The 19,412-nt window shown below is 35.4% G+C and overlaps 1 protein-coding gene across 4 annotated transcripts; it reads right to left on the bottom strand.

Annotated features, from left to right (window-relative positions):
- Nucleotides 1-11,069: 11,069 nt before the first annotated feature.
- On the bottom strand, nucleotides 11,070-18,649 carry LOC120143856. 4 transcript variants are annotated; one of them, XM_039158079.1, is made up of 11 exons: nucleotides 18,024-18,648; nucleotides 17,538-17,795; nucleotides 16,421-16,663; nucleotides 16,126-16,275; nucleotides 14,435-15,918; nucleotides 13,868-13,941; nucleotides 13,656-13,737; nucleotides 13,449-13,574; nucleotides 12,547-12,653; nucleotides 11,779-11,936; nucleotides 11,070-11,550 (listed from the first exon to the last, which is right to left on the bottom strand). In XM_039158079.1, the coding sequence occupies exons 1-11, from the start codon at nucleotides 18,462-18,464 to the stop codon at nucleotides 11,296-11,298; spliced, it is 3,378 nt and encodes a 1,125-aa protein (XP_039014010.1). In that variant the 5' UTR covers nucleotides 18,465-18,648; the 3' UTR covers nucleotides 11,070-11,295. The 4 variants fall into 4 exon arrangements, 2 of the variants coding, with proteins under 2 accessions (XP_039014010.1, XP_039014013.1); XM_039158082.1 differs by lacking the exon at nucleotides 13,449-13,574; XR_005517985.1 differs by lacking the exon at nucleotides 11,070-11,550 and having other exon boundaries at nucleotides 11,812-11,936; nucleotides 12,547-12,643; nucleotides 18,024-18,649.
- Between the last annotated feature and the right edge of the window lie 763 nt (nucleotides 18,650-19,412).

Below are 19,412 nucleotides of genomic sequence, written 5' to 3'. Positions count from 1 at the left end.
CCATCTAGTACCTACAGTAGATTTATTACTAGGCCTTTCAACTAATGTCCATACGTTACTTCTCTCAAATTGATTTAACTCTTTTTGCATAGCCATAATCCAATGTTCATCATTTAATGCTTCTTTAATATTCTTAGGCTCTATGCATGAGATAAATGCAACATAATTACAAATATTTCTAAGAGAAGATCGAGTTATTACCCCTTTGGATGGATCACCTATGATTTCACTATCCTGACATAGTTGTACTCTCTTGGGTAAGATGCTTCCCTTTCTTCAATGGTTGGATTCTCGAGAGGATCATGAGTTTCCTCATCTTTCATTTCTTCCTTTGATGATGGTTCTCCAACGTCATGTCTAACGTCATTTGTATTTATAATACCTACATCATCATTCAAACAAGAATCCTTCCTCGGAAGGAGATTATCATCGAAAACAACATGTATAGACTCTTCTACAACTAAAGTTCTTTTATTAAATACTCGATAAGCTTTAGAATTTAAGGAATAACTCAGAAAAATTCCTTCATCCCTTTTAGCATCAAATTTGCCAAGATTGTCTTTACCGTTGTTTAAAACAAAACATTTACATCCAAAAAGATGAAAATAGCTAATGTTAGGCTTTTTATTTTTTAAAAAGTTCATATGGAGTTTTCTTAAAAATAGGCCTAATCATTACTCGATTAATAACATAACAAGCGATATTTGTGGCTTCCGTCCAAAAATATTTTAGCAAATTGTTTTCACAAAGCATGGTTCTAGCCATTTCTTCTAAAGTTTGATTTTTCCTCTCAACAACTCCATTTTGTTGAGGGGTTCTAGGTGATGAAAGATTATGTCTAATACCATTAGAATTACAAAACTCAGTAAATCCAAGATTTTCAAATTCAGTTCCATGATCACTCCTAACACTAGTTATAGAGTAACCTTTTTCGTTTTGGATTACTTTTGAAAACGTGATGAATTTTTCTAATGCTTCATCTTTAGTACTTAAGAATAGAACCCAAGTATATCTAGAATAGTCATCTACCAAGACAAATGCATATTGTTTTTCACCCAAGCTAGTAGTCCTAGTTGACCCAAAAAGATCTATATGGATCAATTGTAATACTCTACTAGTTGACACGTCATTAATGGATTTAAAAGAAACTCGCTTTTGTTTTCCTTTAGCACAAGCATCACAGATTTTATCATTATCAAATTTCAGTTTAGGCAGCTCTCTTACTAAGTCTCCTTGAATTAACCGTTGCAAAATACTCATACTAGCATGTCATAGTCTCCTATGCCATAACCAACTATCATGCTCATCCTTAGCAACTAGGCATAAATTAGTCATATTGATAGAATCTAAATGCACCATGTAAATGTTTCTTATTCTATGACCAACAAGCATAATCAAAGTAGATGCAATGTCAATCAATTAAACACTTAATTTAAAAATAAGACATTGTATCTTTTGTCAAATTCATCTAATCAGATTATGCTTTAATCCATTCACATACAAAACATTATGCAATGTTGATAATCGAGATTAAGAGCACATGCATAAAGTTTTTGAAAAAAAATGGTATGCATTAAAACTTTATAATATTAAAAAAAATGCATAATCATTAAAAAAAATTAAGGTCAAAATTTTTGCAAAACCAAAGTTCCTGAAAAATCGATATCAATTGTTAAAGAAATATCAATTACATTTTAAAAACAATTTTGACCAAAAATTAATATGATGAACTAGAGTTTATAAAACATTACCAAAAATTATTATGTTCATCATACAATATTTTTCAACATACATGAGATAAAACATAATCATTTAGAATTAAAAACCTCATGCATGCATAAACTAAATGAGCAACCAAATAAAATAAAAATATTAAGTTTAGAGGTTACCCATTTTTTTTTTCATGTGTGGCTAGAGCATCTTGAATATCATCATCTTCATCACCATTGCTCCCACACACCTACAAGAGACATTTAAGTAGATTTTGGTATCCAAATTGCTTTGGATCCTTGAACATTAGTTTCAATGCCTCTTGTTTCTTTTGGAACCTATACTTGTCTAATTTTAAATTGTTTTCCTTTCTTTAAAGGACAAGTGTGTTCCTTATGACCATGATAATGACAATGTCAACATATTGTCATTATTGAACTAGATGAATTATTTAAAATGATCTCTTTTTCTTTTGTTAAACATTCAAGCTTAACTTTCAAATCGAAATTTTCTTTTTCAATACTTTCAAATTTCATTTTTGAAAGCTCTAAATCATTCTTCAAGATTTCATTTTGATTTTCAAAATCCATTTTCGTTTCTAGAAGAAGTTTGTTTAATTTGAAAATTTCTTTTTCAAAGTTTTCAGATTTTATTTTTGAAAGCTCTAACTCCTTTCTCAAAATTTCATTTTAATTTTCTAAGTCTATTTTAGCTTTCAAAAGAAGATCATTTTTAGCAATAAATTTAGAAATCAATTTATTATATTTGGAGTTCATGGTCTCAAACTCCGAAAATAATTCATCATAAGCATCTTGTAACTCATTAAAAGATTTTGAATTTAATCTATTTGAGTTAGAAGATACCTTTGGCTCTGTGAGAGCTACTAGAGACATCACCTTTATTGGTTCTTCTTCTTCCTTATCTCCATAGATCTCCTCAAGCTTATCCCACATCTCCTTGGCATTTGAACAAGAAGAAACTCCTTTATATACATTAGGATCAATTTCACAACACAACATGTGCATAGCTTTTGTATTTTGTTGAGCTTTCTTCCATTCTTGATTACTCCACTTCTTTGCCTTCTTTGTAGGAGAAGAATATCCTTTCTCGATCATCATCCAAGCTTCCATATCAAATGCTTGGATAAATATCATCATAAGCTTCTTACAACGACGATAATTTGTTCCATTGAAGTGTGGAGGCACGTCAATTGGTCTGGATTCTTCCATGGAGAATGAACCGGAAGTGGACGCCATCTTTATCGATTTAACTCTTACCGGATCTACTCAAGAGGTGGTTAAACCTTCAAATGAGTCAAGCTCTGATGCCAATTATTGAGTTAATCGATTGACGAAATTGGCCAAGAGGGGGGTGAATTGGCAATTAAAAATTTGGTGGAAACTTTTACAGAAAATTGAAAGTAATTGCACAGCGATTTAGAGTGGTTCGACTTTCTCAACCAAAGTCTACGTCCACTACCTTAGCTATCCACACTAAGGATTTTCCAACAAATTCAATAATTTGTTCTTTCTTTTGAGGACAAAGAGTAACCTTACAACTCCCTCAAAAATTATACCCCAAATTCTTGAGCACACTCTTTTTCAAAGAGAAATACACAAATTTGAAAACTTACAAGGAAAACCTCACAAGGTAAGATGTTTGCACAATTCTAGAACAAGAAAAGAACACTAAAAAATAATTACAAATGAGCACAAATGGTGTTCTTGAAAGCAAAATGAATATTGAAAGGAAAATTGGCTTGATTTGCACAAACTTGGTGTTTGATGCTTTCTCTCTTGTTTCTATATGTTTCTTGTTGATCAAAGGCTTCAGAACTTGTTTAAATACTCCCTCAATTGATTCTGAACGTTGGGGATGATTAATGGAGTCAATGGAGCCGTTTAAGTGTGAAAACCATTAATACAATAGCTTGGAGCGTGGGGGGAATCGGTACCCCTCATGGGGAATCGGTACCCCTCATGGGGAATCGGTTCCCTAATTGTAAAATTCAAATATTTCGAGCGTTAAACAGGGGGGCAATCGATTCCCCCTGGGAGGAATCGGTTCCCTTCGAGCATTCTGTTTTTCTCGGAGCAAAACCATTCAGGGGGGAATCGGTACCTCTTGGGGGGGGGGGAATCGGTTCCCTGTGAGCAATCTGGAATTTTTGGTTTTGAAATGGTTCGAAATATTTTGTAAAATTATTTTGAAATTATTTTAAGTTTAAATATTAATTTTACACTTGAGTAAGGATTAAAACTGACATTTGAAATATTTGGAGTAATATATTTTGATATTCGAATAATTATATCGAATATACTTAGAAAATCTTTTTGGAAAATCTTAAAATTCATTTATCTTAATTTGTTATATCGAAATATCAAAATGTTTTCAACACAACCTAATATACGCTTAAACACACTAACAAATTAATTAAATATTTTTTACATTTAATAACTTAAACTAAGAAACTAATTAACTAATTTTTTATATAATCTAATATATAACTTAAACTAACAAACTAATATATAATATAACTTAAACTAACAAACTAATAATTTATACTAACAAACTAATTAACTAAATTTATGTTTTACCCTAAACCCTAAACTAACAAACTAATTATTTCATATAATAAACTAAACTAGACAATACAAATTTACCTCAAGAACGATGTTTGAGCCTTTATCTCCCTTTCTTCTTCTTCTTTTCCTTTCCTTTCTCTCGCCAAATTTTCTTTCTTTCTTATGATTCTACCCTAAACCCCTCATATCCAATATATAATGAGTTTTGCACGGTTGAAGGCTGCAAATTTTTCAACCGTTGAAGGCTACAAATTTTCACGTTGAAGGCTGCAAATTTTTCAACCGTTGAACGTTGCAATAATGCAACATTAATTGCTGCATGCAACAGCTGATTTAACGTTGCAAAAATTTAGCTATGCAACTGATTTTACGCTGCAACAATGCAACTATGATAGCGGGAGGGGATAGTCTTGAAGCTATAGCACGAGGGAGCAGCGGGAGCAGCTATGGCACGAGGGAACAGAAACTTGGTCGTCGATTGTGCATGGCGACCTATGTGGGAGTGTTGGCGACGTCGTGCATGGCGACCTACAAGGTCGCCCAGAGGGCATGACGACCTACAAGGTCGTCCGGAAGGCATGGTGACCTACCCCTAGCTCGTGCATGGTGCATGCAAACTCTCGTATAACTCTCGTACAAGGTCGCTTGGAAGGCATGTCGACCTACAAGGTCGCCCAGAAGGAATGGCGACCTACGGCCACACTATGCATTTCATCCTATTTGAGCAATTAATCTTGAGAGTGCATTATCTCGTGAAATAATTTCTTCGAGAACATTATCTCGAGAATTTTGCCAATTTCATGATGTTTGTGTTAAAAACCTTAAAATTTGTAATAATATTGCATGATAGTGGAACTTTAAGATTTTGCATGTAAGCTTGTTTGATGGTGACAAAAGAGAAGGCTCAATGTGAATTCACAGCTTTAAACATGGATGAAGACATTGTTGGTTGCTTGTTTGGTAGGAAAAACATTGTCTATTTCTCAGTATGCCAAAACAAAACGAGGGGAGCAATGTGAAACACAAGCGTTTTGTATTTTTCTATTCTTGCTCAGCTCATGCGAAATACAAATTAAAAGTTTGAATCTGCATGCTTGCACAGTGCAACACATACTTTTCCTCATGTTTTCCCCCTTTAATCTTCCAACTAAAAGTTGAAAAGCCATTTTGCTACTTTGGGGTTTAAATTTAGCTAATCAATTTTAAATCTACGATGAGTTGAAGTCAGCATACTTTGGTTCAAAATGATTCCCAGATTTTCATCAAAGTAACTAAACGCCAAAAAGAGAAAGGTGAAAGCTCGAGCTTCAGCTTCATCTTGACGGTACCGCCACAGTTGATCTTGAAATTGCTTTTATTTTCTTTTTGAAGATCAGCCTAAAGTTGAGGAAAAGCCATTAAATTCATCAATCTTTTCTTTTTAATCTCTGGTTTCTTTTCTTTACCCACCCTCTTTTACCCTTAGGAAACTCATACAAGTTTTAAAGAAATCAGTAAACCACATTGTTAAACTTAGTACACTCCCTATTAGAAAAAGACAAGAACATTATCACCTTATCTTTGTCTGTCTAAATATCAAAAAAAAAACCCCGAGGAATAATGTTGTCCAAAATCATACAAGTACTGTATGGTGAAAACCCTTGGAAAGTTTTCAAATTTAAACCAAATTCAAATGAGTTGAGCTTTGTCCATATGGAGAAGAATCAAGCTAATGATGCTACGTAGTTGGTTGAGAAAACCTCGTAAAGAGTGCAATCAATCTGGGTTAGCCTTAGAGGGAAGTGATCATGCATTATCGGTTTAAAGATAATTATTAATTATTTAATATTAAACGTTCATTTTCTGACATTTAAGATATTCGAACTCGAGACCTCAATAAATAACAATAATTCTTTTTTCACCGAAGTCACTTGATTTATACACAATTAGTAAGATATTAAATTCGTTCTTTCTATATATATATATATATATATATATATATTGATTCTTTATTTATCCTTTTAGCATTCCGACAATGAATGAGATGATAAAGCATATCACAGCTTGGAACAGTTTAGAATTAAATGTGAAAACAAAGTGGATAAAATAAGTGGATAGAAATAATAAAGAGTGATCGTAATCTAAGTTTGTGGGATCCATGGGGGTTGATGGAGTAAATAATTAGTGGGATATATATTATTTAAATCACGGAGGGAGATACATCAATTTGGGGTGTAGTGAGCGCATGCGCATCGATTAGCCAACGGTGACTTGGGCGGCATTCACAAAGACCACCCCATGTTAATGTAATACAAAGAATTTCTAATGCAAACGAGTCTCAAGGGTTGGTGGACAGGATCTTTGATTAGACGACTTGAACCACCCACCAATTACTATTTTATTCCTGCATTACTATTTTGTTCTCTATTTGTCATTAATTTCTGTTGTTTAGCTACAATATTTATCCAATACTATTTTCATTCTCTTTTATCTTCAGCTTTCCCTGCATAAACCACCTTCTATATCACTTTCTTCCAGCTTCAGCTACTGCTTCGTGGAATTGGAAGATGTCCATATCATGAAACATACCTCTAATTAATTTGAACTATGAAATCCAGTTGATAAAACACTTCAACCAAAGCATACCAAGAATAAAAGCTTTTCTTTGGCTAGCTTGCAGAGAACGATTGCTACCGAATGCGGAACGAGTCTGGAGGCACATGGCAATGGAGGGTAACTATAGATGTTGTGGTGCTGAAATTGAGGATGTCAGCAACGTGCCCGGCAGCTTACACAGTTTGGCAATAGCTGATTAAACCATCGCTCCTGGAAGAGTTCCTTAGTAGTGACCTAAGAGAATGAATCCTTAGGAATCTAATAGGTACAAACCCCTCGACGAATATTGTATCAAGCTGGGCCACTTTTTTTAGCGCAGTTTTATGGTCACTTTGGGACAGAAGGAATCACTTTCGATCCTGATATGATCGGACGAGAAACAATCATCAATAAAGCAAAAAGAAAAACCAAAGACATTGTCTACTCAAGGGAGTCTCTTACCAGGCCAGGCACGGTAACGCAGAGAAACTCTAGAAGATGGCAACAGCTGGAACCAAACTGGTGGAAAGTTAACACAGATGGCACAAGAAATAACGCTATACGGGCGAAGCAGCATGTGCAATGTGGTGTGGTAACCTACAATTACAAATGGGATTGGGTATGGGGCTATGCAAAAAAGGTAGGGTTCTGCTCGACGTTGGAAGTCGAGCTGTGGGGAATACATGAAGGCTTGCGATTGGCATAGAACGCAGGAGAAAGGCAAGTGGTTATTGAGGCTGACAATGGTGAAGCAATCAAACTGATACAGGAGAGCTCTATCGAGAGAATACAACTAACCCTCTTACAGCATGTGGATTCTATACTAAACCGAAAATGGGTGGTAATCCTCAGGTACATCCCTAGAGAAGCTAACAAGGCTGCAGACATAATAGCTAAGCATGCTTGGACACTCCAGAACAGGTCACGAGATTTCCACCGGCCTCCAGGAACAGTAACCGAAAGAATTCGGCAGAGAAAAGTCCTTAGGGAAGATATTGTCTTAGGCTTTCCCCTTGTTTCAACCAAAAAAAAAAAGAACCTATATCATGATTTGTTAGTTAGTTCATCGTCACGTAATCTAATAATTAATGATAATAAAATTAATGAATCATTATCGTAGATTTTCATTCCTATCAATCAAATGTATATTGTCCACTTTTGAACAAAATTTAAACTGAAGATTTTTTATTATGATTTAATGTAGCAAAATTCACTACGTAGAATATAATTTTTTTCACATGAAATGAGAATAGATCAAAATCAAGATAATTATAAAAATGGAGATGTTTTAGACCAAACGACAGTTTTCCAAAACCAAATCGAAATATTTGTTCAGGAAGTGACCATTTCTTTTCATTTTCAGTTTCTCTCGAGTTTCCATGGGCTGCTTTCTCTTTTGTTTATTTTCAAATTTCTTTTTATCGTAAACAATTGGAATCTTTGCCACTATAAGGTTGCAGTAGGATGATGCTATTGGATGAGTGGTTTGTTTTACAAATACGCAAGGATTGCTGTCTTTGCTTCCTGCAAAATAAGGTATTGCTTTAACTCGTTTGGTCTATTTTCCTTCTCCTTGTCTACACTCAGTTTTCTATTGGATTTAGGGCATATTTGATGATTTTCATATATAAATTTAGTGGTATTTTCACTACTTTTATCAACAAAGCATCAAAACGGGCAATACCATGTGCTACCAAAAGCCAATGATGAAAAAACATTATGTAAAATTAAATATTCTAAATTTCCCCTGGAAACAACACACGGTCTGTAATGTATCTAGTAATCAATACCTAGAACTCAAGTACTCAAAACGGATTTCATTGATAAGCAAAGAAATTACAGCAAAATAGAAAATGAAAGACAAAACAGGCAAGAAGGCTAAAAGAGAGAATTAGAGAGGGAGAAAGGATATCAGATTATCACAATTTTCATACCCCTCCTTTTATCCTCTGATTCCGTATATAATAACCCTTGAAATGCTTCCTCTCACGTGTATTCTTCCTTATTACCCGTTGTTGACCTGGCAATGTTTGTTGTATGTGCTGAGTTGGCTTTGTCTGCATTTGGGTCATAACAATACCCCCTCTTGGAGATTAACCTTGTCCTCAAGGTTCCAAATAAGAATTGCTCTTTGACTCTCCTCCATAGGCATCTAAGTAGTTGTCTCATTACACAAACCATCCTCTTGAGTTAACAATTGACACTTCAATAGTCCATTTATCCCCAGTTCTCGCAGTGTTAAAAGATCATGTGGTTTAACCTTCCATTCATCAGAAGTTTTACTTGCATCACACATGTCCGGACATTCATTTATGTTATGCAAGTGTTCATTTGGGTCATCATCTCCATAAAACCATATCCTGTCATTTTGGTAATTCATGTAAATAATATCTGCTTCATATCTAGCCATATGCTTGGACCACATACACACTAATGCATTGTCTAACAAGTTAACGACAGGCATATAAATAGCTTGCACACAAGTGATAGAACATTCCTTGGTGGTGGCAATACTCTCCTGAATGCCTCCAAGATTAGTATTCAAAGTTAGTTGGTAACTAACAGCAGAAGGTATTCGATCAAGCAAAACATACACTGCTGAGTTTGCTTGAGTAACTTGAAAAATATTATAAATAAAGAGAACACATCCTGCCCTTTAGTGTCATGAAAGTGTTCAGCCACAGTCAAACTAGTAAGACCAACACAAGCACGAGCACCTGGTAGCTCAGTCATTTGACCATAGACAAAAGCACATTTACTCTCAACCTACTTGTCACCTAGCTTGATACACTACTCTCAATCTTTTCCCTATACAAGTCATTTCCCTCCCTGTTGAGTTCTCTAACACCAACAAACACCAAGAAAATCTTTAGCAATATTGTTGATAAGTTCCATAACAAACAGAGTGTTTTCTACACTAACACCACCAAAAAAAACCAATGACAAAAATCTGTTGTTCAGTAGCTTGATCGACAAAAGTTGGTGCCTCTATGTGATTGGGCAAGTAGTGATCGGCTTTATTATTGAAACATCTAATGAGGCGGTTCATAGGCTTTTCCATCAACATAAGCTGAAATCGACAAGGCTCAGCAAATTCAACAAATTTATTTACATGTACAAACACTCTTGAATAAATTCTTTTTTATTTGTCCGAACAACAATTAACAACAAGAAAACCCCAATAGATAATCCCTTGTGGGAATCTTCCTCTCATAGACTTTATACAAAGCATCAACATGCACCACATATGTTTGGTTCTTATATGATCCAAAGTGACTAGTTTCAATGTAATAGGAAAATGTTCAAATTATATATTTAGTTTAAGATGATAATTGTAAACCCTTATTATAATTTTGAATATTTTCACTTTTTAATAAGACTAGGGCCTCTATTGAGAAAAAAAGAACTTGTCTCTTTTAACATTTTGTGAAACTTGCTATTAGGGTTGACCATTCGAATGTACAAATTAAATTAGACAGTTAAAACTCTACAAATTAAAATAATATCGGATAGAATTGTTATTTACTTTTTTTTTTTTCATTTTTTCAATGTGAAAGACCAAAGTCAAAATAATAGCCAAAGTAGATGAACCAAACATATTGAAATAAGCATGTGTGCGATCATTGCTCGACTTATTGAGAAAGTTAGCAATTAAGGATAGATTAATCGGAATGGGGATTGAGGTGGATAATCGATGTATTTTATATGATAAAGTTGAGGAAATAAAAGAGCATTTTTTTTCTTTCTGGGTGGACATATGTAAGACTATCCTCAGATCTTGCAATCTTCGAAGGGAGGTTGATTTGTGGTGGGCTGTCAATGTAGATCTCTCCTCACTGTCATCTTAATGTTAGCTTGGAATGCTTTCATTTACTGGGCATGGATAGAGGAGAACTATAACAGTTGGTGCTAGATTGCGAGAAAATGTGTTGGTGATATTGTTATAATTAAAAGATAAGCCGGTTAATGAGCAATTATGTGTTTGATTTTTCTGTAACAGTGGTACCGCTGTTTCTTTAGATATATATTAAATACAAATTTATCAAGGAAAACAAATTCAGACAAACCAATCAGGCAAAACCCACCAAGCTGTAATAATACCAGGATGAACCGCCTCTTTTATTACCCAAAACAAATAGCGCCCCACTTCCCCCTCCCACCGCTATTTCATTCCCCTGCTCATAGAGGTCGCTTCTAACATATCCATACATCTGACTTGCTTTGCTATTCTGTATACTGTACTATCTGTACATGTGAAAATTGAACTTCCAAAAGAATACAAATCAAAGAATACCGACACGCTTACCGACTCTGCACACACCATAACCAACCAAACAAAATCCCATAAGCGGAAAAGAACACACACAAGAAAGAATGAAATGAATATGGAACAAGGGACATGCAAAAACCCCACAACTAAAACCTCTTATGATTCAAATCTTACGTGCAAAGGAGATGAAGTGGTCCCCGGATGGATTGCCTTCACCAATGCCACGAACTGGGACAGACTCTCTTCCGAGAACCACTTCACTTTCCACGTCTGAGTCTGAGACCTGGCTACATTCTTTTCTTTCTTACTACTTGTACCGACCATCTTTTGTATTTTCGTTGAGGAGCAGACCTCTGTTGTGCTGCACTCGAAAGATAATGTCACGCAACGCCTCTCTCTGTTCTCGATAATCTAGAGAAGTCAGACCAGAAAAAGGAGATTATGCATATTATATAGCAAACAGCAAGGACCTCTTCATGAACATATAATAGGGAAAATCACTGTTCTGGTAAAAATATAATAAGTTTAAACAGAAAAATACGGCCATATACCGCTATTATGACTGTTACAGCAACCAATTTCACTAACAACATAATATATTAGTAGCATGATGCAAGAATGAAGTACTGGAAAAGTTACCATCTCAGATACATCTGCGATCTTGCAGCATGAATCCAGGGAGAAATATGGAGGTGAACATGCATCATTTAGGAGAGAACTGAACCGAATAATGTCTTCGACACACAAAAGCACTTGTCCTCCAATGACAAACAGTGATCGTGAAAGCCATGATTCCTCTGTTTTCACATGAAAATTAAGCATATTATCAAATCCAAGGTTTATGTGTCTATGCTTCTGCATTCACAAGCGAGAGGGAGTGCAAGAATAAATTATTAACAAAAAGGCGCTTTCATATAATCTAAACCAAGAATATGAACTGCTAAACATGATCATACAACCACCTTTTTTCTCTGAATGCATGCACACTCAGGACCAAAGGCATCAGCATCCACAACCATGATACCAAACAAGCCAAAAAAAAATAATGATATGCATGCAAACATAAACCAAAAGTTATTTTGGACAAACAAAGATGCAAAAACAGTGTCTGCAACAAAAATATCAACGGCAAATACAACCTGTTTATGCTCCCTTTAAACATACCTACAAAAACACAATCCTATTCATCCAAAGTTGCATATAAAGAGCCACCAACATTTATCAGGAACTGAAAGAACAAGAACATAAAAAACGACTCTAAATTGCATTGCCACTTCTTTCTCTACCTTTCAATTTTCATTATTTTGCATGAAACAGTATCTAGCCTCCCCATTGCACACAAGATTATAGGAAATAAGCAATATTAAATATAACAAATCATGACAAGATAAAATTTAGTGCACATACCTTCATTGCCACCTTTCTGAAAAAGCACCATTGAGTATTGGAAAATGCTTAATTTTAAACCTCCACATATTTGTTTCTCAAACAACTCAACCTGAACCTGCTCCAAACTGCCATTTAAATTTCCAAACCTCAATCTATCATCACAAAGAAATGTACTCTGTATGGCAGCTATTGACGTCAAAACTAATCATTATTAAATTCCTCATCCTATTTGATGTAAGTTGTTGATCTAGAGTGGTTTTTGGACATAGAAATTTACATTTGATGTCAGTGCATGCAACTTGAACTACATTCACCGAGACATAGGGATGAAAAAAAACACATATAAATAAACGAAGGCCAATTTAAATCTAAGTACCAACAAGGACGCATAATATGGGAAGAACAAGGAACGGATACGGTAACACGGGAAAATTTAAAAAATTAGGACACTAGTATGGCAAGGTAACAATAAAAAAATACTTTTACATGATAATCTACAATAAAAATGCAACTTAACTATAAAAAACCATTAGAACCAAATAATTCAAAAAAGGCCAAAAGGTCCTAAATTATCGCACTCTAATACCCATACCACATTATACTTCTTCCCCCCTGGTTCTCATTCCAGACATTAGGTTAATACTTTGCTTTCTACTCCTACGCTTTCTAGTATTTAAACATTTCTGTCTTGACCATGTCTGATTTTTTTCCCAACTTACTATTGCATGTCCAATGTATTTTGCCACATCTGAGAAATGTTTGTGTCGGACATGTGCTCAACACTTGGATACTCCGCTGGCAAGTGTTTGTGCTTCATGTTATGATGTTCAGATAAGTATTTATATCACATAAACACAGACACAATTACAGATGGTATGTTAAGTATGTTTCATGGTTAAGTGAAAGAGTATTGAAATCACCTCCTTAAAGAACATTTATCATTTGGTGCAGATATATCCGAAAATTTCAACGTATAAAGCAATTGAATTGATTTCTCGAAGCTCCTTGTTAAGAACAAGTACGCTAAACTCCCTTCAACATACACCCTAACCAACAATAGAAAATAGAGACAGTTAGAGGAATGAATGGTTATATCTTAACCTCCATTGAAGTTACAAATCACTAACCTCACAACCTGAAGGCTCAGACCAACTAAAACCGCTCTTATGTCTTCAATCCTATGTGAACCTAATAAATCCAAGGTACTCTCTGCAGAGACAGTAAAGTGAACGCCATAATGAAATTTGACAACCAACTCAAGAAATTTTGTCAACAAAGCAGCACTGCAAAGACTATCAACAAGTGCACGCCTTATGCAAAGGCTACTTCATTATCCAACCTGATCCGTCAAATGCGATGCCAACAAGCAGCACATACAACTTTTCCTCGCTGCTCAATACTAGAGCTACTTCTCTGCAGATGTAAAGAAAGCAACAAAAACAAAATTATTTAAAATACCAAGTCCTCAATTAACAAGAAAGGCCTGGTTGGCACAGGTTTACGATAAATCATAATCAACACAAAATGAAACACCAGAAAACCATATCAAGCAAACAAGATCAAGGGTTTTCAGAAATGTCCAATGTGAACATCTAGCCTAAAAACACGTTAGAAAACCATGAAGATTCACATGAAAAAGAGAAATTTCTCGGAGAAATAAATTCATTAAAAGATGTGAAGGGTAAATGCAAATGCATAAAGAATATAAAAGGTGTTTGATCTGTACAACTTCACAAAAAAATAATTATGATTAAGCTGATAATAGACACCATTGTGAATTGAAACTCATTGTGGAAGTAGTGTCAATGATTACCAGTAATATGATTTTGAATTCACAAGCAGGAGACTTAAAAGCCTCATCAAAACAAATATCCTAACCTTTTTCTCTAAAGTCTGCAGTACTTACCTTTCTTTGCAAAAAGATTGGTCAACCATACAACTGCAACACATATATAACCTACAAGTTTCATGAGCTCTCAAATCCGCAACATTTTTATTGAAATAGTCCTCAATAAAATCATTCTTCCCCCGAGAAGAGCACTCAGCATCAGAATATTTCACACCATTATCAAGTGGCAGCATTGAAATTGCATTTTTAATCTGGTTTCTATCAAAATCTTTCCAATGACCACTCTCGTTTGAAGAGTTCTTCCCTTTCATTTCTTTAATATGAACCCCACTAGCCCCCAGGCTGCCATTCGATTCTTGTGGTACATGTTGACAGCTGTTCTCTTCCAACAGTGAAATCACTCTTCTCTTTGGTTTCCTTCCACTTTTTCTCTTCTCAAACCAATCTGCCTCTTGGTTCACAAAAGAAGATGTCTCTAGATCATTAGAACCTGTATCTAACTCAGGGGGCAGTGACAGGGATTGCTTCATATTTACAAATTTGTTGGTCCTAGGGGCTTGTTCAGAGCGTGAATCAATGATGCAGACGCCATTTTCACTCCCATGTGAGGTGTTATTTCCATTTTCATAATAAGCATGCCCAAAAAAGTTTGCTGGAGAATGCCCTTCAGTGCTCCTATTGGGATATTCCTCAACAGGTATCCTAGCTTCGCTGTAATCATCTTCACTGCAGCTCGTAACACTGTCTGATGATGCCACCGAATAGGACTCCGCTGATAGCTGTAGAATTTCTTCCACCAAATTCTGGCGACGATGCAAAAGTTCCTTCTTATAATGAGGAGGTGATCCAGGGTTAGCATATGAAGAATTAGACTCTGTTATATTACCAATTGAATTCAAATGTGATACACTGGCATCTTCAACCATTCTATTAGTTTCTTCAAGGAAAAAAATATTATGATGAGAACTCTCAGCTAAAATGGATCCACTACCAGTCTCATCATGCAAGTGTGATTTTTGATACTCCTGTTTCACTTCCATTGTTCTCAAGCCTGGTAGAGAAAATCCACCATTAATTCCTGAGGAAAAAATGTGGTCAAAATATCTGTTGGCATTCACACTGGCTGAAGTATCTGCAAAAGAATTATCAGATTCCAAAACATTCATGCTACTTTCATCTCCTGAACCTTGAACCGATTCTGAAACACATTTAGAACTTTCACTAAGATGCCTCACGCTTTTCCCACTTTTCTTATACTTTTCTTTCCCCGGATGTAACATAGCCGTATTAAAACCACCATCAGCAAAATTTTCAGAAGCATGATCCATCCAGTCCTTGAACTCTCGTAACCAAAGAAAAGAACGTTCTTTCTTCAATTGTTCTACTCTTTTCATCAAATCGACTATTTCAGCTTCATCTTCAGATATGATATTCTCCTCTCTGCTTCGCATTTCATTATCACATGACACAGAATCTAGATCGGAATAAATGCATGTGTTATCTTGTCCATTCTCAATACAAGCAAGTCGAGACGCCTTTATCTGCAAAAGGTTAAAATGATAACCACCTATTACCACAGCTAAAGAGGTATAATAAATTATGAAGTACATGAACAAACAAAAATTCATCAAATGAATCCAAAAGACTAGTCAGGATGCCAAAATTTCACCACATAGGAGAGAGGAAAGATGGATGACTGTAAAGTTAAAATAGCTTACAAAATTGAGAATTGTTAAAACTTAACGCACCCTCTTTTTATTGATAAACCCTGCTCCTTCAGCATCGCATTTTGCAGGATAGTAGAACCCAAAGCTGGAAGGTCGCTTCTGTCTGCTGGCAACAATAATCTTCCTCTTCCAATACTCTCTTGTGCTGATTTCTTTGTCATCTAATTTCAACTGATCAAACCATGTAATAGAACAAGGGAGAGCTGTACCATTAGCAGGATTACAAGATGGAAACTAAAACTATGAAAAGTTTTAGCAAAGGAGCATAGAAGTTTAACAACCGAACTCCATCTGCAAATAGATACTTGAGACTTACATTTTCAGGACGGTTGAAGTAGCTGAATACATGTGCACGGTACCATCGGGCACAACAGAACGGATTCCCTTCAAGCCACAAGCTTCGAAGAGATGGAAGCACCGCAAGGAACTCTAACTCTAGAAAATTGGAAATAATATTGTAGGAAACATCAAGCCCTTCAAGAGACTTCAAATTCTCAATACCACGCAATGTAGTTAGAGCATTGTTCCTCAAAACAAGTTTAACAACATGACAAGAGACCTGCAATTTTCATCAACAATGATGTATTTGTCCAAATAGAATTCCTATATCAAAATATTTGGTGAAGGAAAAACATGCAACGCATAGAGATTATAACCAAAAAAAGGTTCAAGAAAAGTCCCCTTTTTATTCAGGGAAATGAAAAACAATTAAATAAATGTCAAACCAGTAAATGTTTAAATAGACATATAGACCTTAGCTAAATGAAAAGTCCCCTTTCTTTTATTCAGGGCTTATTCTTTCAAAATTTAAAAGTAAATAAATAAGGGAAAGTGTTAATGGAAAAGAATAAGGAGAGAACAACCAAAGTCCTCAAGGAGTACACAAGAAAACATGTAAACAAGCATTAAAATATCCAAAACTAAGCCTGCTACAATGATCAAATTAGACTGTTCTCTTCTATATAGAACCAGATCTCTTCTTAAACTTTCCTCCCATGTCGTATTTATTCTTTCTTCCTTTAGACATGGGAAATTAATCTTGACAGAATCACTGTTATTCCACTGTCTCATATGTAAAAATCATCTTAGGCGTGTCCATTACTTTAATTGGTGATGAGGCTACCTTGACCTTTTTCAATCTAATCTATGTTTTCTCACATATACATGTATCTTTCGTAACAATCTCATTGCAGCAACAATCATTTTCTGAACAAATGAAAATTTAACAGCTTGGGATTTAGGGTCACATAGTTTAAATCCTATCATTAACTTCTCCCTGAAGAATACCATCTTTTTGTACTGTGTGGCAAAAGGCTAGATGGTAGATGCAATTGAAAATACAATACAAAATATATACATCAATTTATTAATTTTTTAGCATCAAGTAAAAAACAAAAATCATTATTTCATGAGTAATAATCACAGTGACTTACCTCACTAAATGATGAGACGGATCGCAAGTGATTGAATCCCAGGTCCAAGTGCTTCAACTTGGCACATTTCCGAAGATTGTCCACCTTTGCAAACTTATTTCGACTTAAATCAAGGGTTTCAACAGCAGGAAGTAGCTGCAAAGACTCATCCATTAATAACAAGCCATTGCATGCACACGAAACGAAGGACAAGCGGTTCCACTGTGGAGAGCCCTTTATCTCAGCAATTCTACTGGCAAACACATGTCGTAAAGCATCCTACATAATTTAAAAGGACAAACAAAATCCATGAATTGTTGTGAAGTTCCAGCACCAGTTCACCTACTATTCATCAAATAAAAATTGAGAAGATTTTGTCTACAGAGTCCATTCGCAATTTTACTAAATTGTCGCTAGGAGAACAAAAGAAGGAATAGTATATAACTAAAAGAGGTAATTAACTCTCCCTGTGCTTGTAATAAATGCAAAACATCCAAAGAAACTCACAGTTGAATTATGACAAATAATCTTCTCCAAGGTATGTCTCAACTCAAGCAACCCCTTGGCTGCTGAAGTAGACAAATCGCAGCCCCTGAGTTCCAGAACTTTCAGTCTCCCAAACGACAGAAAAGAGAGAGGCGTGGGGTCACGCGCAGGAGGAGTCAAGGCAGACACCACTTTAAGAGTCGTAAGGAGCCGCAGAATCCGGCGAAGTTGCTCGAGGGCCCGGTGATCCCCGAGGTCCGACACGTAGGCACGTAAATAGTCAACCGGAGCTCCAGCTAGAAGTCCCTCCAGCTCCTGGAGCGCCTCGAGCCGCAATTGCATGTAGTGGAGCCCAGCCGGGTTGAGCTTCAGCACCTTCGTACCTTCAATCAAAGCCCCGGCTTGTTCGTCAACAAATTTAACCAGCTTCTCGAGGTAGCGATCCCCTGTGACGATCGCCATCGACAGTAGTGGAATTAGGGTTTAGAAACAGAAGGAAAAGCTCATCCACGGGCACCGCATCGAAAGCTCATAAATAAACACACATTCAAGTCCCACAGTGCATATATATATAAATACAAATAAACCCAAATTCTTAAACCGATCTAAGATGCGAGAAGCTTTAGGGGGGGAACTAAAAAAGACAAAGAACTGAGAAATGAATTCCCGGAGGAAACGAGAAGGAAATTGCTTTGAAGATTGCGAGTGAGATGGAAGGGAAAAGGAAACATAAGGGGACTGCTGTTGTAATTATTAACAACAAAGAGGCGGTTCAGGGGAGAGAGAGACGGCCTTGGGAGGGCAGATCACTGAACCAAACGAAAACGACGCTATTTTTTAAATTTTAATATTTTTTTCTTCAGGGGTGATATTTAATTGGGACTTTGGAACAGCATCATTTTGTGCTTTCGTTTCCCCATAAATTCAAAGGGAATTTTACTTGTAATTAGTGTGTCATTTTTCTTAAATAAACGAGTTTAATTCAATAAAGACGAAATTCTATTTAGGTCGATACAAGTTTATACTTTTTTTTAGTGTGTGTGTATATATATATATATATATATATATCTGATCTTGAATTCAACTTCAATATATAATTTAATATATAATAATATTAAATTATATTTTTTTGACAAAAAAATATACATTTACTTTTCTTTGAGAGGATTCAAAGTTAATATTTTTTTATAATTTAATTAAATAACTTAGTATAATTATAAGATTTTATCATTGAAACTAATTATCAAAATTTATAGTTTAATGTGCGTGTGAATAAGGCTATGAGCGGGCAACATATTTATATATGTTTGGGTGGACATATGCAAAAGTGTGCACGTAGGCTCCGGCTTCCGTGATAATATCCACCATTTTTATGGATGGAACGCGTAATGCTACCTTACCAATCAAATC

This window comes from Hibiscus syriacus, unplaced genomic scaffold, assembly GCF_006381635.1.
Source record: "Hibiscus syriacus cultivar Baekdansim isolate YM2019G1 unplaced genomic scaffold, ASM638163v2 tig00002239_pilon, whole genome shotgun sequence".
Taxonomy (NCBI): Eukaryota; Viridiplantae; Streptophyta; class Magnoliopsida; order Malvales; family Malvaceae; genus Hibiscus; species Hibiscus syriacus.
The sequence above is the reverse complement of the archived record's forward strand: the minus strand, read 5'-3'. Positions and strand labels throughout refer to the sequence as shown.

Excerpts from the sequence above, each read along its gene's own strand:
- LOC120143856 (XM_039158079.1), bottom strand. The coding sequence starts at position 18,464 with ATGGCGATCGTCACAGGGGATCGCTACCTCGAGAAGCTGGTTAAATTT. Across the intron at positions 16,276-16,420 it reads ACTTCAACCGTCCTGAAAAT|TTGAAATTAGATGACAAAGA; the intron begins GTAAGTCTCAAG and ends TGGTTTGATCAG. Across the intron at positions 13,575-13,655 it reads CTGAGCCTTCAGGTTGTGAG|GGTGTATGTTGAAGGGAGTT; the intron begins GTTAGTGATTTG and ends ATTGTTGGTTAG.